Consider the following 21,100-nt stretch of genomic DNA (forward strand, 5'->3'; position numbering starts at 1 on the left):
ATTATTTTTAAAGCAAGAAAGATGCTTTTTTTAAAAATTTACATCAGTCATTGCTAATTGAATAAACTCTAAAGACTTACATTCAAGTGCTTGAAGAATTACTGCATAGAAATTGAATTACTAAACATCTTTGCTCAGATGTCCCTTGGGCCCATTGAAGATAAAATGACATATAAACCAATAGTGGCACTTAAATCTCAATCACTTTCAAGATAGGCTAAGATATATGGGGGTCTGTCCATAAAGTATCCAGCCATGTACTATGAAAAAGAGACATTTACTGAAAAAGATACAAGAAACACTGTACATATGACAATGATGCCTCAGTCACCTTCAAAATAGGCACCTTGAGTCCTCACACAGTTCTCCCAATTGCCATCAGCTGCCCCATCCTATTTTCCTGAATCTCATTGACAGTATGAACTCTCTTCCCTTCAAAGGTGATTTTATTTTTGGGAAAAGCCAGAAGTCACAGGCCACTAAACCTGGGCTGTAGTGGGGCTGAGTCACCTGGTGATTTGATGCTTTGCCAAAAAACTCTGCAGGAGACGTGATGTGTGAGTGGGAGAGTTGCCTTGATAAAGCTGCCAATCACCAGTTGCCCAAAGGTGTGGCTGTTTTTGTCGTATTGCATCTCTCACCGTAGAATTTTGAGGTGGTGCTCCTTATTAACTATTTGGCCTGGAGGGGCAAACTCATGATGGACAATGCCTTCCCAATAGAAAAAACGTAGTTAACATGGTCTTGACCTTACTGCAACTTTGCCGCACTGTCTTCAGGTGTGAAGAACCTGACAACTTCCACTGGGACAACTGGGCCTTCATTTCCAGACCATAGCCATAGACCCATGATTCATCTCCAGTTATGACCTTCTTAAGGAAATCTGGTTCATTGGTAGCGGTTTGAATCAAGTCATTAACAACTGCAGCATGGTGTTCCTTCTGTTTTGGTAGCAGAAGCTGTGGAACAGATTTTGCCATGACACATTTCACGACAAGATCCTGAGTCAAAATCTTGGACACAGTAGTTTTTGGAATCCGCAGATCAGCTTCTAGTCCTCACACTGTCAGTCGCTGATCTTTGTTGATTGCAGCTCATACACGTTCAACATTTTCAGGTGTTTTGCTTGTTGCTGGCTTTCCAGAATGTGGGTCACTTTCTACAGATTCTCCACCATCTTTGTAGCATTTGGGCCACACTTTTATTTGTGCTGCACTCATTGCATCATTCCCAAAAGCCTTCTGAATCATATAAATAGTTTCCACAAAGGAATATTCTAGCTTAATGCAATATTTGATGCAGATTCATCACTCTACTCTCAGTCATTTTGAATGCGATGGCCACACAGTTCACATGCTCACTCAATGATGTCTACCCCCCAAAATGACTAGTATAGTGAAGTCATCATTGTTCACACATATGCATTCCAGTCCAGGTTACTTCGATGTTGCACAAATCGTTCTCATTACACTAACAATGGCTGCACTTTTTCCAGACAGACCTCCATTGCAGCTGTGAAAACATTCCACAAGTGGGTTGACACACACAAAAAAATGTATTTAAAAAAAAAGATCTCATACAGTTTGATGGCATTTTATACCAACCTCTGGAGGAGGTAGTAATATAGTGTTGGAATTCAAAATACAAGGTCATAACTAACTGTGAAACTAATCTAAAGCATATATATAAAAATTGTTTAAAATGTAACGTAGTGAAAATATTAGAATTCATATAAAATAAGAATTTAGAAAAGCAAAAATTATGACTATTTAATGAATTTATTCAAATGAAGGAAACTTAAATGAGAACTGAAACTATTGTGGAATAAGTTTTAACAACAATATTCTACATGAATGGAAACTCCTGATTTAATTTCATAGTTTTATCAGGCCAGAAGCATGGTTGGTTTTAATTTTTTAAAACTGATATTGGTATCACACACATTGGCTTATTAATATTTAAGACATTTTGTATCTAAGTGTGGACAAAAACGGTTAGCACTGATTACTTGCTATCATGTTTCAAACTTTCAAAGTCTTTTCAACATAAGAAAATAGCTGCACACATTTGAGTGTGTCCTTATAAAATACAATCTTAAAAAAAGTAATAATGATTGGTCTTTGTGGTCCCTAGTAATAAGTCTTATTTTTTCACATAGCATAAAGTATATTCTTATGTACAACTGCATTAAGGCCCAGTAGTTTTTAAACAACGTTCCCGAATAACCGTAGAAATCCCAATGCAACAAAGGTGAACAATCTTCATAGTGCCCTTTCACCTCACTAAAGTTGAAGCTACTCCTTCCCAATGTCTTTCCACTTCGACATAAAGCAGTGTTACGGTTTTGTTAGTGTTTTCATTATGTGGCTTTTTAAAAAAAGGTTTTGATTTCTTCCACAAGTCATAGGCCTTTGATGAGACATTTTTTGGAAATCAAACAGTTCAGGGATCTTTTGAATAACCAAATACTCTTTAGTAGATGAAGTCTCTCAATGCAACTGTAATAAATAAGCATCTATATCCTTAGCTCTATTATCTGTACATCTTGAACCAAAGATGGTTTCCTTGTTCCCACAATCCACTTAATTATTGTTTTAAAATGTGAGTATTTTCATCATTTACAATTTCTTCTTTGGATTATAGCTCTGACCACCATATTTTTATGACTGCTTGAAGCCACTTTAAACAAACTATTATATATTCTTCAAATATGCTTTTAAGTAGTGACTTTACTAGAGACAAGCCAAGTGAGATGTATTGTTTCTCCTGTAAACTATTGCTGAGTACAAGAAGGCAACCTACCACCACTCCAGCGTCTTCTATCCTCACCAAATAAGCTACAAGTTCACTTACACTTCTCTTTACCCAGAAAATCAAAGATACATACTATCTCAAATTCCTGCTGAACAAAACTTATGCCATTATTTTATGGTTCTGAGACCCTTCGAGGGGAGGAAACACCATTTTTTGATGATGGGCTTTGTTTGTGAAGAAACAGAATCACTGTTATCACTGTGTAATTTTCCAGGCAGGTGGCCTGCACAAGCCAGGTTATTTTCTTTATTTGCCATGTCACTGCCCCAACTTCTAGAGGACTGTATCTTTTTATAACAAGGATTTGGAAAAGGATGATAAACTTTCTTTCTGTGGTACCTCACCATATGTAGATCATCTGGCCTCGTCAGAGCTCGTCCAACTGTTCTCTTTATGTAAGTAGCCAACTGTTTCATGGATTTCTTAACCTCCTTCATGTCTTTATTAGTGAAATTAAAGATCCTTTTTCTAGGAAGATCGATGGAGTGATCCTCAATATTATTACAGAGGTTTCCTTTTTTTAAACTTTGTAGGTTTCAGATGTCATAATCTCTTGACTACAGGCACCCCAATCCCAGCCCAGCGCAGGCGCTGATGAGCTGCACCTGGAAGCCCAGAGCATCCCTTGGTTCCTGAGGGAGCCCCACTCAGGGCCTTTCCAACGCAGCTGTCTGCACTTTATTTTAATAGAAAAATAAACCGTGGTGTGTTTAGTTCTTTGTCCCCTGAAGACAAATGCAATGGGTATGTTTAACTTCATTAACTACAATGCGGCTGACAACAAAATTGTATAAAATCAGCTTCACACTGCTTAAACACTGGCACTTGAAGCAAATCATTATTGCATTAGCTGTCACATGGTAACTCTAAAATCTAAGCAAAAATACATTATTGATGTTTTTATAAACCTTTGTAAATGCACTGATAAAATAATGTATAACCATTTGAAAACACGGCTGGGTCCTGGTGAAGATTTTCTCTCCTCTATATAAGGCTTCCTATTATCCCATGTACATTTTACATGCTGACCCCTGTGCCATTCCCAACCCTAAACCCTCATCTTTCAGGGCAGAGACAGTGGAGTGTGTCTTTAAACAAACCTGATGAGCATGGGTCACTTTTTCATTCTGGGCTGACCCTGCTCTTAAGGTGGAATATCTGGTGCAGTCACAGACTTCTCTGAAAAATGCACCAGGTCACAGGAACCCTAGAGGCTGGTGCTGCTGAGCCCTGAGCGCACCCAGCCCCGCCGCCGGCTCCTAAAATGAGAAGAGGGCTTCATAAACATGCAGAGCCTCCTTCACTCTGCGCACCTCCAAACCCCTCTCAGGGGAGCCAGAGAACCAGTGATCTGGAACACATGCTTTCTGAAACTGCAGTAAAGATTCTTCAAAATAAACCGGATTAGGAATTTCACCAGATTGGCGCAGCTTCCCAGTGCATAACACACTTCCAGGAGGGGTGTGAGACTTCAGTCTGCACCCTGTCTGACCATCTGTCCCTTGGTTTTGAGATGCGCTGTGAGGAGACCTCAGTTGTATTGCTGAAGCCCCTGCAGAGTGGCAGCTGCTGGCTCTTCTTCAGCCTGGAGGTGAATCAGGAACTCCACTGGCCTGTGAAAAGACAAAGACAAAGGGGCTCAGCCTCCTTGCCTATTGCCATTTTCCCTGTGCAGGCACCGTTTACTTCTCCTCTACAACGCCCAAAGGCATTAGCTGGAAGACCTCAACGGACTTGCACTGAATCCCAGAATTAGAAATGCTGTCCTGCAGGTGACGGAAGAGAGGGGTTCCAAAGTGAGTTTCTTAGAGAATTCCCAGAAATATCCTTGGGCACTTTCACACACCTTACAAACTATCTCTTCGCCACTACCCCTCCCACCCCAATCACACGCTCCCACACCCCCACGGGCAACCTCTACTAGATGATGCCCCACGTCTCCCCCAACCACTGGTGTCTCGAGTGCGCCTGAGCGCCCCCCTTCCCCGGCTGTACATTCCCTGTCTCCCTTCCAAGTCCTTGGCGCCCGCACCTGAACCCCCAGCGATTCCACGCCCCCGCGCCCGCCCACCGCCCCTGCTGTTAGAACCGGCACCTCGGGCCAGAGCGTATTTACGCGCCGCTTAGCCGCCGCTTACCCACCGCGTAGCACGCCCCACCCCACCCCGCCCCGCCGTTGACGGCTGTTTGTAGGCCCCAACGCACCCACGCGCCCCGCCCCGCTCCGCTCCGCCCCGACCCCTAGCCCGCGCTGCCGTTGGTAGCGGCTGGTGTGTCCCTGGGCAGGGGAGCCGCGTAGTCAAGCGGGCCGGCAGGCCGAGAGCGCGGACGTGGTGCTGAGGGGCGGGGGATGGGGGGGGGGCGGGGGATGGGGGGGGCGAGGAGGGGCGGGCTCTGAGCTTCAGGACCACTGACCTGAGGCTCGTAGAGGTGACTGAAGGCGAGTACACGCAGCTGCACGTGGAGGAGGCGGCAGAAGGCAAGCTCGAGGCAGGCCTCGATGGTCGCAGGGCGGAGGGGTGCGTGTGCCTCCCAGCGGCATCAGCGAGGGTTGGAGCTGCGGGAAGCGCCCGCGTACACATTCCTCTGCCTGCCCGCGAAGGGCGCAGGCCCAGGGCCGCTTCGCTGGCTCCGTATCTGGGCCACAAGGACTTTTCGGAGGTGCACTTGTTGCTGCTGAACGAGGAGCGCGCGCGCGCACACACACACACACACACACACACACACCCACACCCCCCCCCCCCACCCCGCCCCGCCCCTGCTGTCGCCCCGACGTTGCAGCGGTAGCCTGAGGCGCTGGAAGGTAGGCTAGGAGCGCGAGCCAGGAGGAAAGGGCATTGCAAGGTTCAGACCAATTTATCCTTGCTTGTTTGCCTGGAGGACCTGCTTTAGCATCCCAGCCTAACCCAGGCAGCCATCGCCCCCCGGGGCTACGCTGCACTGACTCCACTCACATGCCCATCCCGACCTTGCGTTCAACAATTTGGTAACTCTTAAAACACACTTAGACCTGGCTGGCGTGGCTCAGAGGATTAAGCGCCGCCTGCGAACCAAAAGGGTCGCCGTTTGGGTTCCCAATCAGGGCACAAGCCTGGGTTGCAGGCCATGTCCCCAGGAGGGGGCCCTCAAGAGGCAGCCCCACATTTATGTTTCTCCCTCCCTCCCTTCCCCTCTGTCTAAAAATAAACAAAACCTTAAAAAAAAAAAAAAAGGACGGATTCATTCCCGTTAATGTTTCTCTTCATCAGCAGCAGAACAGATGTACAAAGTTCCTGAAAAATAAGCTGCTGCCACCACTGCGCTGCAGTTCACCTACGCCCCTGCCCTGCGAATGCCCGCTCAGCTATGGGGGCGCCCACCTGTCACAAGCAGTTCTGTAACTCCAGTCCTCACTTGAGGCTGCTAAGCATCCAGCTACGGGGTTGCTTAGAGCGTTTTCTTTCTTTTATCAGCAAGAAATTCAATCCACTATACAGACTTTAGGTAGTAAATACAAAACTTTGCCTGAGCAGGTAATGGATTAAAGTAGGGGGGAAAGCACTATGCAAATAAGCAATAAATAAGGAATCTGAGTAGAATAGTCATTTGGACATAGTGTAGAGGAAAAAGCCCTGGAGAGATTCAGAAGGTGGTGATGGTGCTACCTCCACCCCTCTAGGGCCCGCCTGGTAGTGTAGGGGGTCCTCTCAGTCCCACCTTAGGGAGCAGGCCCAGAGTCGTGAGGAGGAAGGTCTCAGTTTAGAAAGAGAGAGGCATAACCACTTGGAGACAGAAGGTATTGCCAGTGCCTGATTGTCAGGTTCATCTGTAGGCACTTACCTTAGACATACAAGTTTATTATTAGTAATAATGGGTAACTTATTGTATAAATAAGAGTTTAGCCATTTCTGTGTTCAAAGGGAGGAAATGTGGGCCAACATAAACAATTTTGTTTTGCTAGGTGGATCATGGACTCATGGGGGGCCCAAGTACTGACTCATTAGGAGGACTCAGGGCTTTGATTTACTACAGGAAAAGGACAGGGCAAAATCTGCAAAGACTCAGGGAGGAAATCCTCAGGGATCAGGCACAATTTCGCAAGGTCTCCTTCCAGGGGAGCACTTAGCTCCCCAGCACTGTGTTCTAGGACAAATGAAAGGCTGCCGGCAGAGACTCAGTGCCCTGAGATTTTTGGCCCACGGCCACTTTGCCGGCTCCCTGTCTGGGCCACAAGGGGGTGCCTACGCTGTGGGCATCTGCTATCCAGCTCACAGCCAAGTTCCAGACCCCAGAGGAAAGCCCATGTTTAACACAAGTAACATTTGTACAAACCATTTAGGCACAGGGGGAGCCCCTCTTAACTAAAAGGTGGTGGGAACCCTCTGGAAATCTAAGTTCCCAGACATCAGCCTGGCCAGCTTACAGGCAGGCCTTCCTGAGGGCCAGCTAACTTCCCTGCACCCCGGGTCTCATGTTTGGCTTGCTTCTTTTAAGAATGTTGGAATAGGAAGAGTTTAAAACTTATTTAAGTCAATTTTATCTGTAGGATTTTATTTGCATTGTCTGTGTAGAATCAAAAAGGGGTTAATTTTTCTCTTAACAACTGGGTTTCTCTGAACATTAAATTAATTAACTTAGTCATTTATTGAGCACCATGTGCTAGTTTCTGTGGTAGGCTCAGGAAATACAGCTGGAGCAAGACAAATATTCAACTTTGAAGCACCGGTGTTGAACAGAGGCAGGTTATTTCTTCTAAGGGATGTAATAAAGCCAGCTAGCCAGTTAGATACTATTAAATATGTGAGGCACCCACACCTCACAAATGAGAGTAAGGGCATTTTTTCCTACAGACATTTATTTAATAAACATTTACTAAACACCTAAAAAAAGAAAAAGAACCCCTACTTCAACACCTTGGGCACTTAGAACTTGTCTCATAAAATTTCCCAAGATTTGGTACTGTAATCACAGTGGACATTTGGGGCTGAAACTGATGTGTCCATTAATGTCCTGAAGGTATGGCAGACTAACATCCTTATTATTTTTCAGAGCATCATATCAAATAAATTAACATTCTCATCTCAATTGACTTACTTGGCAGAAAGAAACCTGAATGCTGTGAAAAGAGAGAAGAGTTCAGGAGTCATGGAAAGAGGCCAATGGAAGGGGCACTGGACAGTTTCTTAAAATGCAAATATCAGCAGCATCGAATGCCCACTCCCTTAAATACCTGGATTATAATTTCCTGAAGTTGGGAATCAAATCAGGTATAGTAATTCTTAGCATTCTTGTTCACATATGCCTTTGAGAATATGATAACAATAAACTCAGCCCAGGAAAAATGTATATATTATTTACACACAAAATCCTGTTCTATAAGAACTTCTAGCTATAATACTCAAGCTGGAGCCCTATTAGTCATAGTATGCATATACTATATAATCCTGATCACTTGAGTGCCATAAAATCTTTCTTAAATCTAACCTAATTTCGTTCTATAGCTTGAGCCTCTCTCCACTATTTCTGTCCTGTTTGCTAAAACAAGCAGTCCTGTTTGACTGCTTGCATAAGTTTTTCATATATGCTTACAAAGGGTTATGAAATGTTATGATTATTCCTGAAGTTGAAACTTTTCTAATCTTTCCTTACAGAGTGTGGCAGAGAGTGCTAGTTACTTTCCAAGATCCAGTTCTCCCTTCTGTGTTAGTTACTCAGCTATGTGATTACATTTTTTTTAGTTTCTCCTGCAGCTAGGTGTGGCCACGTGACTAAGCTTTAAGCCAGTAATATGTAAGCACCATGCTATGTGGATATTCTGAAAAATCTCCCTTTTATTATTCCACCCTGCTGTCTGGAAAGAAGATGTAATAGCTGGAGATCAATAGCCAGCCTGAGCCATGAATTTGAGGTGTGATGGGCAACATTGTGTGTTGACCCTTTTATTAGAAATAAATTTCATGAGAATAGGCACCTTGTTTATCTTGGTCAAACCTAGCACCTAAACACACGTGTGACATGTAGTAAGGGCTCAGGTATTGAATGAATAAGTGAGTTTATTCCAGATCGTGTAAAACTGATTATAAAGTCCTCCCAGAGGATATTCAGCCATGAGTAGCAAAATGCAAAGTTTCTGTATCTATCACAAAATCAAATTCTTGCTTAATTCAAATAATATTACTCCTAATAGCTTCCCTTTGCTCTCCCAGACTTGCCACTATTATAGAAGGAGAGGGTTTTCTTTTTCTTTCTTTTTTTTTTACTACTCTCCAATGTGCTCTTCAAACAAAATATTATTAAAATCTATTTTCCTAATAGTTCTTCCCATTATTTTTTTGCTTAGCAAGTTTAAAATTCTTTAATTTTCAAGGTCATGAATTTCCGTTTGTGTGTGTATGTTAAATACAAGCACTATTTGATGCATTAATATCAGCCATTGTCTCAGGTTCACAAGAATCACCTAAAATAGTATCTAATGACATTCCTAGTCTTTAGAAAATATTATTATCATAGAATACAGCTACTAGGTCCTAAGGATTTAACTAGATGCTGTTTACTGAAACTGAACTTTATCGAATCCTTTTCCAATCCACTGTGGTCTCCCACATTTCAATATATTGCTCATTCTTGTCACCAAACCTGGCATGTCTTTTAAACTATTAAATATTAATCATATCTGCTTTCCTGATTTTTGAGGAGATCTTTCTCTCCTGCTATCCTTTTAATAAAGGGGAACACTCCCTCTGGTCCTTTTAGCACCCTGTATGATTAAAGAGTTTCTAAATGTTCATGCTTTTTGCAATTATATGTCATTTTCTTCTTAATATTTTTTATTTACTCTTCTCCAAAAGTTGTTGCTATTCTTTTATTATTTGGGAGAAATTATTAGCCTCCTCTACTGCTTTGACATACCTATTTATAGAGAAGCTCCTTGGCTTTTGCTCAAATTTCTTTTCAATCTACTCACCTTTTTGTTAGGTATTTTTGAGCTTTTCTGAAGTGTAGACTTCTCTACACATTATCCTCTTGATAAGTAAACTCAAGAGTTAAAGATTTTAGCCTTAGCTGATAGGCTTACATGATTAATACATGTGGAAATCTGTTATTCTAGGAACTGGCATGCCTGACTCCAGAAGGTGACAATTCAACCTTAGTGCCCGAGGGGTCTACAAGCTGATGGCCGTGGTGTCTGACGGTATCTGAACCATTGTGGACCAGGGAGGGAACTCTAGGACACAGATAAAGAACTACTGATCAATAGATAGAGAAGCACTAGGAAATTTGCTTAACTTTTTTTCCAAATCCCTTACCTGCCCTTTCTTCTCCTTATAAAAAGGTCAACTTGAGATGAGATGTTGAGACCATCTTTGACAGTATATAACCCAGAGTCTTCCCAGATCACCGGCATTTGAATAAAGCACCTATGAAGATCCAATCCTTGTCTCTACTTATTGGTACTGGTAGTGACAGGAAGCACTAGCACGACTTCTAGTTTCACTCTCCCAGAGTAGTTTTCCAAAGCCTATTAAAATAGAGAAAAATGGAGGTCATCAGGTATATTCTTCTTCAGTCTCTCCTCTACCAGAAATGTCTCAGTGGCCACACAGGTCCTTTCTCCCTCCTTGCCTTTTTATCTCCCCAAAGCTAATCCATCCCTGCTCTGGACTGCACCCACTTCTGCCTTCTTGGGGGCCTTGCTCTGTCATTCCCCCTTTAACTTCATCCTTTCTTTTATTCCTCCATTACCTCTTACTCTTTAACATATAAACATGCTCACATCTTAAAACAAACTATATTTCATCTTAACATAAAAAAATCCTAACAGTGTCTCTCCTGCTAACTACTACCACAGCTCTCTCCTCAGCCAAATCTTTGGGACGGGAAGCCCTCGGTGGCTGCCTTCACTTTCTCACGTCCTACTCCCTTCTTCACTCGCTGCCTGCCATGCTGCAGGCGTGCATCTCCAGTCACCCAGTTGCCATAACCGATGGCATTTGTAGCTCTCCTGCCCTCCCAACAACATTTGACTGTACTTAGGGAAATACGGATGGAACCCAAGGCTGGGCCACGTGTGTGGCTACGCAAAGGGTAAGGGCGGAGTGACTACAAAGTGGGGGGAGGGGCGAAGCATTCTGAATCACAGGCCTTCCCTGTAAGGTGGGCCCACGGAGAGAACTCTGGGTGCAATTGGTCCCTCGTAACCAGGTGACCATGGAATGTGTTCCGTTGGCTAGTGCCCGTCAAGGGAACTGCTTTCAGTTGAGAGGCCGCTGTGGAAGGAGGAGGAGCTTCGGCCGTGCTCTCTTTTCGTAGTGTTTGTGGCTCTCAGCAGTTGTCTGACCCCCACACTTTTTAAATAAGTCAAGCTGCTTGGTGTCCTCACACACTAGTCAACTCAGGGGAGGTGGTCGCAACTCAGCAGCATCGCAGATGGCAGCAGGGGCTGGCCACGCCCTGAGCCCAGCCACAGTCCAGTAGCCCCTCTACTGCACAGAGCTTTGCCATTGTGTGGAGCAAAGGGGACTGCTCAGCTAAGGTGGTAACAGCAGCGAGGAGTGGAGGTGCCTCATGGGGAGCAAACTGACCTGTTGCCTAAAGCCCAATGCCAGCCCCAAGCGGGGCCGCCACTGTGGGTGGGGGAAGGCAGATGATGTGTCTGATGTCTACAAGGCGGGTTCCAGGAACTCGGTGGCAGCACCACCCGTTCCCGCTGCCCTGGAACCTGCTGAGTTGAGTTTCCAGGCCTGCGAGGGCCACCATGTGCTGCACATCAGCGACCTGGAGATGCCTGAAGGTAAGGAGGCGGCAGGTATTCTCTGGTCTCCGGTGCATTCCTGAGCTCCGCGGCCCCCGAGAGTCTTCTGGAAGGGAGCCACCGCCTCGGGCTCCTTCCTGACCCTAGCCGTCGTTTCCAAAGGGCCGGCTCAGCCTGGCGTCCCCACCCCTTATTCGTTTCCTATCGTGTCTGGCCAGTTTTTTCCCCTCTGCACTACCCAAATGCCCAATTCTTTCTTCTCTATCTGTTTTCCAACCTGGCCTGAGACACTCCAGCCCTCTGCCCTTCCTACTTATGACTCTGCTTAATGTCTTATGGGACTCTAAGAAGACTTTTGGGTATATTTTCTCCCTTTTCTTAATGAAAAGTTGAATGTCCCATCTTCAGAGTGTCCATTCCATCCGCCTATCCTTACCTATCCAATGGTTCTTAAGTGAAGGAACCAGGTAGGGCCTGATGGTACCCTTTCTCCCACCCATTAAGATAGTTGATACTTTGGACAGCTCAGCCTCAAAGATTTTAGGGTTTGTAATTTCAATTCAAAATAGAGACTGACATAAGAGAGTCTCTATGGTGGTATTGAGTAGGCTGTTTTCGGTTGCCTGGATAGAAGCTGGTTTATTACTTCCAACTATAATTTGAACACAGAAGGGAAAGAAAATGGCAGGAAAGGGAACTTAAAACTACCGAATGATGTGAAATGTTATCGCCAATGCTACAGAGAATAGTTCATTTTTGTTTCTTTGTTAGTTTGTTTGTTTTACCCAAAGGAGAACCCACAGAGTCCTGATTACTTTAATATATCCCCTTTGGCACAAATAGGTCTTCAATCTTAACTTGAGTGACTTAACAGAGTCCGCTTTCACATTGCCTCTTCTGAAGGAGCAGGGGCAGGGCTAGCCTGACTGTTGTTCAAAAGTTCCAAAGGAAAAGAAAACAAATTTAAACTTTGTAACAAAGTGTTCAGGGTTAAGATGCCAGGTCCTGCACCAGAATGTTTGTCTCCATGGTTCCGTCTCCATTCTCTCCTCTCTGGCCAATAGATTCCTGTTTAACTATAAGAATGTTGAGTTCTAAAGGCCAAAATGCTTAAGTGGGGGTTGGGGGGAAGAGAGAGGAAGGAGGAGAGATGAAATGCTTGGTTCACCCTGACTGGATAGCTTGGTTGGTTGGAGCATCATTCTGATACACCAGGGTTGGGGGTTCCATAATCAACCAATGAATGCATAAATAAGCAGAATAACAAATCAGTGTTCCTTCCCTTCCTTCCTGTCTCTAAAATCCCCCTTCCTTCCTTTCTGTCTCTAAAATCAATAAATAAATTGAAATAATTCTGGGTAGCAATGTAGCTAATGAAGACTGTTTTATTTCATTTCAAAGAAGAAATGCCATAAAGGTCTCATTCTATTTAAACTTTAGTTGAATGCAGGTCATATTTTATACTCTCTCCATGAAGTGGGCCTCTCTTAATTTAGTTCAGTTTTGATTACTTCCATTCAAAATTACTGTATACAACTCAGAAACAACATTTATCTTTCCATCTTATATCTATAAATGCCTTACAATGGATAAGAATAAAAGCAAAAGTCACAAAATAGCATGAATTTACCACATTAACTAGCTTACATATTTTAAAGAGTTTGTTCTGGTGACACATTGAAGCTGAGAGTACCCTGGACAAAGAGGGACTTTAAGAGAAGCTGGTAAGAGGGCAGGTCAAGTAACAAGGATTAAGGATGGGACTGTAATAGGCAAGGAGTGTTAAATCAGAAAAGTCAAACAAATAGAGTCCATGAGTATAGAATTTACTTGTTTATATTAAATATGATAGTTAAAATTTTATTTCAATTTTTTTTTTAATTTTGGGAGGGCATTCAATAAAGTGATAAGAGAAACCTCAGTTTCAGCATTTGCCTATTATTGTTTCCATAGCAACAAGGTCAGAACACCAAATATAAAGTACAAGTACATTGAAAATTTGCTTTTAATGTATTTCAGACAATTTTATATCAGTTTCCCTGGAAACTAAGAAATACCTACCTAGATGTACAACATTCTGGCTTTTTTGCCATGCAGAATTGAATTATTTGGTTACTTATACAAAATTGCCCATGCATGATGCTCTGCTTTGTTCTTTTGAAGTAGAAGAGCATGATTTCTCTAAGTCATTTCAGAGAGATACTCTTAAGAACCTAGTACAGATTTCTGATAGACTTAGAATGATTTTTCCACTAATTTGCCTTTAACAGAATATCTACTATGACTAACAGTATTATCAGTACCACAAAAAAAGGTTCTGTTATCCAATTTCATTATTACTCATCAACTTTTCATACAGCCTTTTATGTTCTGACCTTACAAGCTTTGCTAATTTACCGGCTTAAAGTGCCTCTCAATGGCCCCTTCCTCCCCCTGCCCCCGACGAGTGAATTAGTAAGGAACTGGCAATATTCAGAAAAAACTCTGAGCAACAGGTCTTTATTTTTTCTGGTAGCTATTGTAAGCCTACTTTTGTGTGTGTGTGTGTGACAGTATTAATAAACATTTGATGTAAAAGATTTGGAAAATACAGAAAATTTGCTTATGTTCAGAATACTCAGAACTTTTATTAATATTTTGGTGTTTATTCTTCCTGAACCTTTTGTGTGTATATTAACTTAACATTGTGCTTATTTTACAAACATGAGGTCACTCTTTATGTGCTGCTTTCTGACTCTTTGTTATAAAGAGCAGTAATGACGTAAGCTCCTGGAACTATGCTGAGCAGCTAAAGGGCACTCCGCAAAGGACTGGAGCTCAACTGCGGGCTTTTAAAAGTAACTGCTCAGGGCACCATCACGTGGTTGGAGCATCACTCAGCTACCCTACCTGTTATGACTCACTGTCTTTCTTTTTGTTTTTTAATTGTATTTATATATTTAGAGAGAGAGGGAAAAGGAAGGAGAAAGAGAGGGAGAGCAACATCAATGCAAGGAAGAAACATCAAATGGTTGCTTCTCGTATACACTCTGACGGGGACCAAACTGGCAACCCATGCATGTGCCCTGACCAGGAAAGGAACCAGTGACTTTTTGCAACAAAAGCATACTGGTCAGGGCTGGTTGGCCATCTTTCAAAGTGAAACCATGCCCTGGCTGGGTGGCTCAGTTTGTTGGAGTGTCATCCTGTGCAGCTATGTGTTCAGCCCCTGGTCAGGACACATGAGAGAGGCAACAGATCAGTGTTTCTCTCCCACATCAATGTCTCTCTCTCTGTCTCTCCCATTCTCTCTCTGTGTTTCCCCTTCTCCCTCTTTGTCCCTCTCAAAACAATAAACATACCCTCAGGTAAAGTTTCAGAAAAAAGTGAAACCGTACACATCCTATTATAATGCTTTATTCTAGGACAGATATGAAAATGGATGCATTGTGCCTACCTGTAGAGTTAAAATGATATACTTTGTTATAACTTAATTAGAAGGTAATTTTTGTAGTTAAGATATTTTAGCATTAAATGTTTTTATCCCAAATTTAAGTTATTGGCTTTTCACTGGACATTAGAACTTCTCTTTTAGGTTTTTTGGGGGTTTGTGTCTTTAATTCTGAATAACTTACTGCTCTAAGATCTGAAATAAATGCTGATCTTAGATGACAAATCGAAAGATTGCATTAGATAAAATCTTAAAGGACATAAAACAGTTGGGAGGAACTTAACTGGTTTTGGGTACATTGAAACAGCTGGTTTTTGGGCACCATTCCCGACGCAGGCCAAACAGTGGCATGCAAGACAAAGCCCTTCCTCTAACCCAGGTTTTTACATGCCCGAAGACCCTGGGAGCATCCCAACATATGAACAATCAAGAATGTCAGTGTGGTCAAAGACAGCTGCTCTCTTTAACGGACACTGAGAAGTTATAAAAATGAGAGGAACCTCTGCGAAGAGGTGGGCGGAGAGGCTTCCATGCAGAGCTCCTCAGATGGAATGCAGGGTACAGACCAGCAACAGAAAACAAGGGGAGGAGAGTTGGGGGCGGGGGCAGGGGGCTGAAGCCCAATGAAAGGGATACCCCGAGGAACATGGTATCCCTCAAATGCCTAGCAGGCCTTGACAAAAAAAATAAGAAATTTTGCCTAGTTGCAGTGTAGGATTACATGCAGGGAAACAATCCTAATTCTACAAAGAGAGCGAGAGCAACAGTGAGAGAGAGAAAAGCTACTGTGTGGGAATAGGGTGAAAGCAGGAAGTCCAAGTAGAAGGCTAGCACAGTAGCTCAAGTGAGAGCCAACAGTGGCTTGAACAACAACAAATCAAAAAAACAAAGTGCCTAAAATAGGCTCACTTAAAGAAATGAAGTAAAGCTAAATTTAGTTAACAATGATATGAATGAACAAGTCACAGAAAAAGAGAGGCAAATTTCCTTTAAACATGTCTTTACACATAAGAGAAATACAAGCTGTACTGTAGTTTCTCTCCTGTTGGGAGAAGATCCATATGCTTGACATTGCATTCTCTGGTAAGGATGTTGCTGTTGGAAATACGAAATGGCTTGACCCCATGAAGGGGATGTTGGCATAACCTCACCAACAGTGCAGATGGCATTAATCAAGAAATCCTACTTTGAGGAATTTATTCTGAAGACATACCCCACAAATATGAAACCATATATTCACAGTTTTCGTTGAATTATTTTCAAAATAAATATTGGAAGTAACTCGCATCGAGAAAGGGACTGGTAAAATAAACTGGTACATCTACACGGCAGACTACTATGGAGCTATAAAAAAGAATAAGCTCTTTCTTTACTGCTATGTGGTACTGTCCAGGATAAATTACATTTTAAAAAGGTGGGGAGGACAGGACATAAAGTAATCTCCATGACAGAAGCAGGGGAAATATGTGTTTGCTTACTAAAATATAACCCCCCTCCCCCCCACTGAGGGAAATTCTTGCTAATTGTGTTACTTTTATTCCCTTCCCATTAAAGGGCAGTGAAAGCGCATATTTACGTAAGATGCTGTTTGGGTTTGAGTGACATTTCATATGCTTTCCGATAAAACGCTAACTGTTCATGTTTTGCTTTTGAATTTGTGAAAGTTTTGTTCACCATTTTCTGTGCTCTGTAAGTAGTATATAAATTGCTCTTGCATTTCATCTGCTCCTCACAATGTTTTGAGTTAGGTAATATAGAAATTATATCTGTTTTATATGTGAGAAGACAGGCTCTGAGTGGTATAAATTCAGTTGTGCAAGGTTTGGAAAATGAGGCTTGATAGAGCAGGAATGTTAAATTCCAGATACGGGTCACAAAGAAATAGAATTTATGTAATGACACATCATGTGAGCAGCTTTGGAGATACTACCTTTCTCTACAAACACCCTTTTTTAGTGTATTAAAGTAATTAAACTTTAAGGTTAAAATGGTTAACATTATATAATGTGAAATAAGATTGAGGTAAATTGCTACTCAGAAATGTTCTTAAAAGTTCCAGACACTGAGCAAAGTACTTTTTGAAAATATTATATGAAAACATTATGCAAATTGACAACATTAGGGCCCTAGTGGGTACAATACATACAGTATGTACATATGCTAGACAACTCAGCATGGTGGAAGTAAGTGTTAACTGTGGTCAAACTGTGTAATCAAGGAACTGTAAATTACACACTGGGAGGTTCCTCATTCACATAACTAGAATTTTTTTTGAGTATCCAAAGCTAGGGCAGACTAAAACTGCTATGATTGGTAGCTTTATACACTACTATTGCCCTCACCTGTTTTAGAAAGCAACTCAGTATTACATATTGAGCCACTGAACTATAAAAACAACCTAACCTTTTGGTGTAGTCATTTTATTTTAAAGAGCTTTTCTAAGGAGACTTAAAAAATTGATTCAAAAATACTATAAAATACTAAAAAATTGATTTTAAAAAAAACCACATGAAGGTTTTCTTTATTTTACAGTTTTATAGCAACAGAACTTAGTACTTCAACCCCAATAGGAGGTTGGCTAGGTAAAGTATAGAAAGAATACTTGATAGGCCATTATGTATCTGTTAAATAGCAAACATGCTGCAATTTAAAGAAAATCTATCTCAAAATAGCTTAAAATTTTTAAAAGAAAAGGATTGACTTGTATAACCAGAGTTCATAGAATAAAAATCAAGGTACAACTTGATTTATGAATTAAATGATCTCCTCAGAATTCATCTTGGTTCTGCTCTCCTGTTGATTTCTCCTGAGAAGGCTTTCCGCTCATGCTGGCAAAGGGGAGTCCAAGCTCCACATCTTCAAAAGAACCAAGTACAGCTCTTGTCTTTCTCTTCTGGTTCTTGGGAGGTCCCCCGGCCAGCTGTGATTGATTGGTCAGCCCTGGGGCATGTACCCACCCCAGAACCCAAGGTTTGAACAGGGGAAATTTTAGCTTTTTGTTTGTTTTTTGGTTACTTGGGCTAATTTTGATTTTTTTTTTCTTTCCCCATCTGTTGTCATTTCTTTTCTTCCAGCATTCTTGATTTTTGTATTTAGAGCCTTAGCAGCACATCCTGATTTGGGGCAAGTGTGTGTATGTGCATATGTGAGTGAGTGTAAGCCTTCTTCTTCTTTATTCTGGTACATACTTTGTCTGGGCTTCCCACTGAAAATTTTAATTAAACTTTATCATGTCATATTTCTGCAAATATTTGTTCTTATTTATCTTTATTCAATTGCAATATATTTGCAATTTATTTTTGGTAGGAAGTAGTCTTGATTTCTTTCAGAAGTCTAGGTTTGAGGCTGCTGTGACAGTTTGTGCCTGTCACTTTGTGCAAACTAAATTAATTTTTCCAAATAGCCAACACTGTCTATTTTTCAAATATGTGGGAAAACACCTTTAAGATAACTTTATGAGTCTTTTACATCAGAATGTTGAATATAATAGTTTCTCCAGAAGTAATTTAAGGAATTTTCTTGAAGAAAAAGGCAGTTGGTTTAGCTATATAAATGTCCAGGATTAACAGTGCCTTTAGAATGGATGGCTCAGATGTCTGTGAAACCAGGAAATCCCAAATTAAGTTTGTGCAAGATTCTAACTGTATTACTTGGAGGGGGGAAAAAAGGATTCTACATAAATAAATTTGTGTAATGATGTATTAGAAATTATTTATTACCAGACTGATTCTTTTTTAACATATCAATGAGCATTTTGGTTCTCTAAGAACCAGGGATATAAGTTATTTAAATTTAATTGTCAAATCCCTTTTTAAAAATAGAACCATTATTATGTGGCTTGGGAGATAGTGCCTTAACCATTACTCTCTCAGGATCTTGGTTCACTTTCTTACAAGATTGGGTAAGTGGTTCGAGATGGACATTATTGAGGAATATCATAGGGTTTGTTTTTTAAAATGACAACTTTATTATTCCATATAGTGGAAAACTTTGTGTTATTAAAATGCAAGTACCTGTTCTGTATTGCCTAAGTAGAAGATCATCCCACCTTAGTGCAAGGTGGACTTCAGGCTGACCTACCTTTATATAAGTACAGCAGATTTTTTTACAAGCGACCTTATAAGCAGCTCCAGAAAGTATTTTTATTACCCTAAATTAATCATGTGGCATGGAAGGAAGAAGTGAGCCTTTAGCTTTGGAAATTGGGGGCAAAATTTTAAAAATCACTTTGATGAAAGTACTAAAAGTCACTATTGTGAAAGTGTTCCTATAGATTGGTGCATTGAGCTTTTATGCTATACTTTTAAATCCAGTGCAATGAATAGCCGCAAGTAAACCACAGGTAATTAATTCATTTTTTGACTGGAATCAGAATTAGCCTAAATGTCTAAAGAATTTTTGCCCAAAACAACTGACTTGGTTTGGGCATATTTGATATATTAACTGGTATCTGCTACTCATTGGCCATAGCGTAGCTTGCTTCTAAAGACTATTCCTGGAATTTGCACAGAAGAGAGTGACTGTATTTCTAATTGATAAGTAAAAGGGGGAAACACATATGTGATGCATCTAAAAGTTTTATAGATTATTTAGATGCAAGTTAAAAAAAAGTCTAAGACAGCCTGGTTTTCTTCCACATGTGTAGAGAAATTCTACAGTTTTGTACTTTCCCAGTAGAATTTTTATATTGTTGCCGTTACTAATATTAGCCTGTTGCCATTACTAAAAACTCTTCCCAACACTGTTAAAAGTAATTAAAATTGATGTGTAGCTATTTTTAAAATTACGTATTTTTCTACTCAACTAAGTCATTGTGCCTTTTCTTTTCCTCTTCCTCCTATACAGAGTTGGCTTCAGAATTAATACCATCTGACCATCCAAGGGCAAGCACAATTTTCCTGAAGAAATCTCAAATGGATGGTAAGTCAAGATAGGATTTAGGTCATAGGGTTTTTTTTTAACAAATCAAAAAAATCAGTTGTCTGTACATGAGGATTCAATTTGTGATTTTGGCTTTATTTTTATAGTTCTCAACAAAATAATCCTTTCTCACCTCTAAAACTTTTTTTGCTTTATTTTTATTGTTGACACTATTACAGATGTCCCCATTTCCCTATGCCCATGCTGACCGCCATCGGCCGCACCCCCCCCCGCCGCCTGGCCCCCGCCTTCCCTCTGGCTGTCACCACACTGTTGCCTGTGTCTATGGATTATGCATATAGATTCTTTGGCTAATCCCTTCACCTTCTTTCATCCAGTGCCCCTAGCCCCCTCCTCTCTAACAGCTGTCAGTCTGTTCCATGTGTCCATGCCTCTTTCTGTTTTGTTCATCAATTTTTTTTTCATTAGATTCCACATATAAGCATGATCATGTGGTATTTGTCTTCCTCCAACTGGCTTATTTCACTTAGCATAATAATCATCTCCAGGTCCATCCATGCTGTCACAAAGAGTAACAGTTCCTTCTTTTTCATAGCCACTTAGTATTCCATTGCATAAATGTACCACAGCTTTTTATCCACTCATCTACTGATGGGCACTTGGGCTGTTTTCAGATCTTGGCTATTGAGCTAGTCAAAATTCTCTCTTCCTAATGTAATGCTACCAAGTACATCAGAGCAAACATAGCCCTATGGGGTTTCCCAGAAGCTTAGCATCAGCATGTGAAACTCGTGTCAATTTGCTCTGTCCTGGTTGTTTTAGGATAAGAATCAGAACCGTAGGATTTAACACTTCTGCTTGCCTGCTTATTTTCTTTAATGTTATGTTAAGTCAAGTTTATTTTCATGGTAGGTGTGTCCTTGGCCTGCCTGGAGCTGATCGTTTTAGTTAGGACTGCTGTATTTCTCAGTTTCTTCCAGAGCCATGGGCCGCTCTCATGCAGGCAGAGTGGTGACAGTACAGTATAGGAGAAGCTCTCCCACATCCCCCTCTTCAGTCCTAAAGCACCTGTGGCTAGGATGACCTTCCCACATTAAAGGAGGCTGTGTGGGGAAACAAAGCACAGCCCAGATCCTCTTTAGAGCTTTTATTCCTTTTGTGACATTTGTTAGAGCAAAATGGTTTTTGTATGCTGTTGATATGTTTAGTTAAGTTAGCCACAGTCATTTTAAAATTTAAATTTA

At 41.4% G+C, this 21,100-nt stretch overlaps 1 protein-coding gene and 1 pseudogene across 2 annotated transcripts in view; one reads left to right on the forward strand and one right to left on the reverse strand.

Moving 5' to 3' along the window:
- Positions 1–2,489: 2,489 nt before the first annotated feature.
- Positions 2,490–5,356, reverse strand: LOC129084733 (KATNB1-like protein 1; annotated as a pseudogene).
- A 6,002-nt stretch (positions 5,357–11,358) lies between these two features.
- The window catches only part of LOC129084371 (cyclin-Y-like protein 1), a 40,954-nt gene continuing 31,212 nt past the window's right edge, over positions 11,359–21,100 (forward strand). For both annotated transcript variants that reach the window (XM_054590588.1, XM_054590596.1), the window contains exons 1-2: positions 11,359–11,584; positions 19,821–19,895. In XM_054590588.1, coding sequence (XP_054446563.1) covers positions 11,359–11,584; positions 19,821–19,895 — 301 coding nt within the window. The remainder of the gene's footprint in view (positions 11,585–19,820; positions 19,896–21,100) is intronic.

The sequence above is a fragment of the Pteronotus mesoamericanus genome, unplaced genomic scaffold (genome assembly GCF_021234165.1).
Source record: "Pteronotus mesoamericanus isolate MK-2021 breed Mesoamerican mustached bat unplaced genomic scaffold, CSHL_Meso_final contig_130, whole genome shotgun sequence".
Classification (NCBI taxonomy): domain Eukaryota; kingdom Metazoa; phylum Chordata; class Mammalia; order Chiroptera; family Mormoopidae; genus Pteronotus; species Pteronotus mesoamericanus.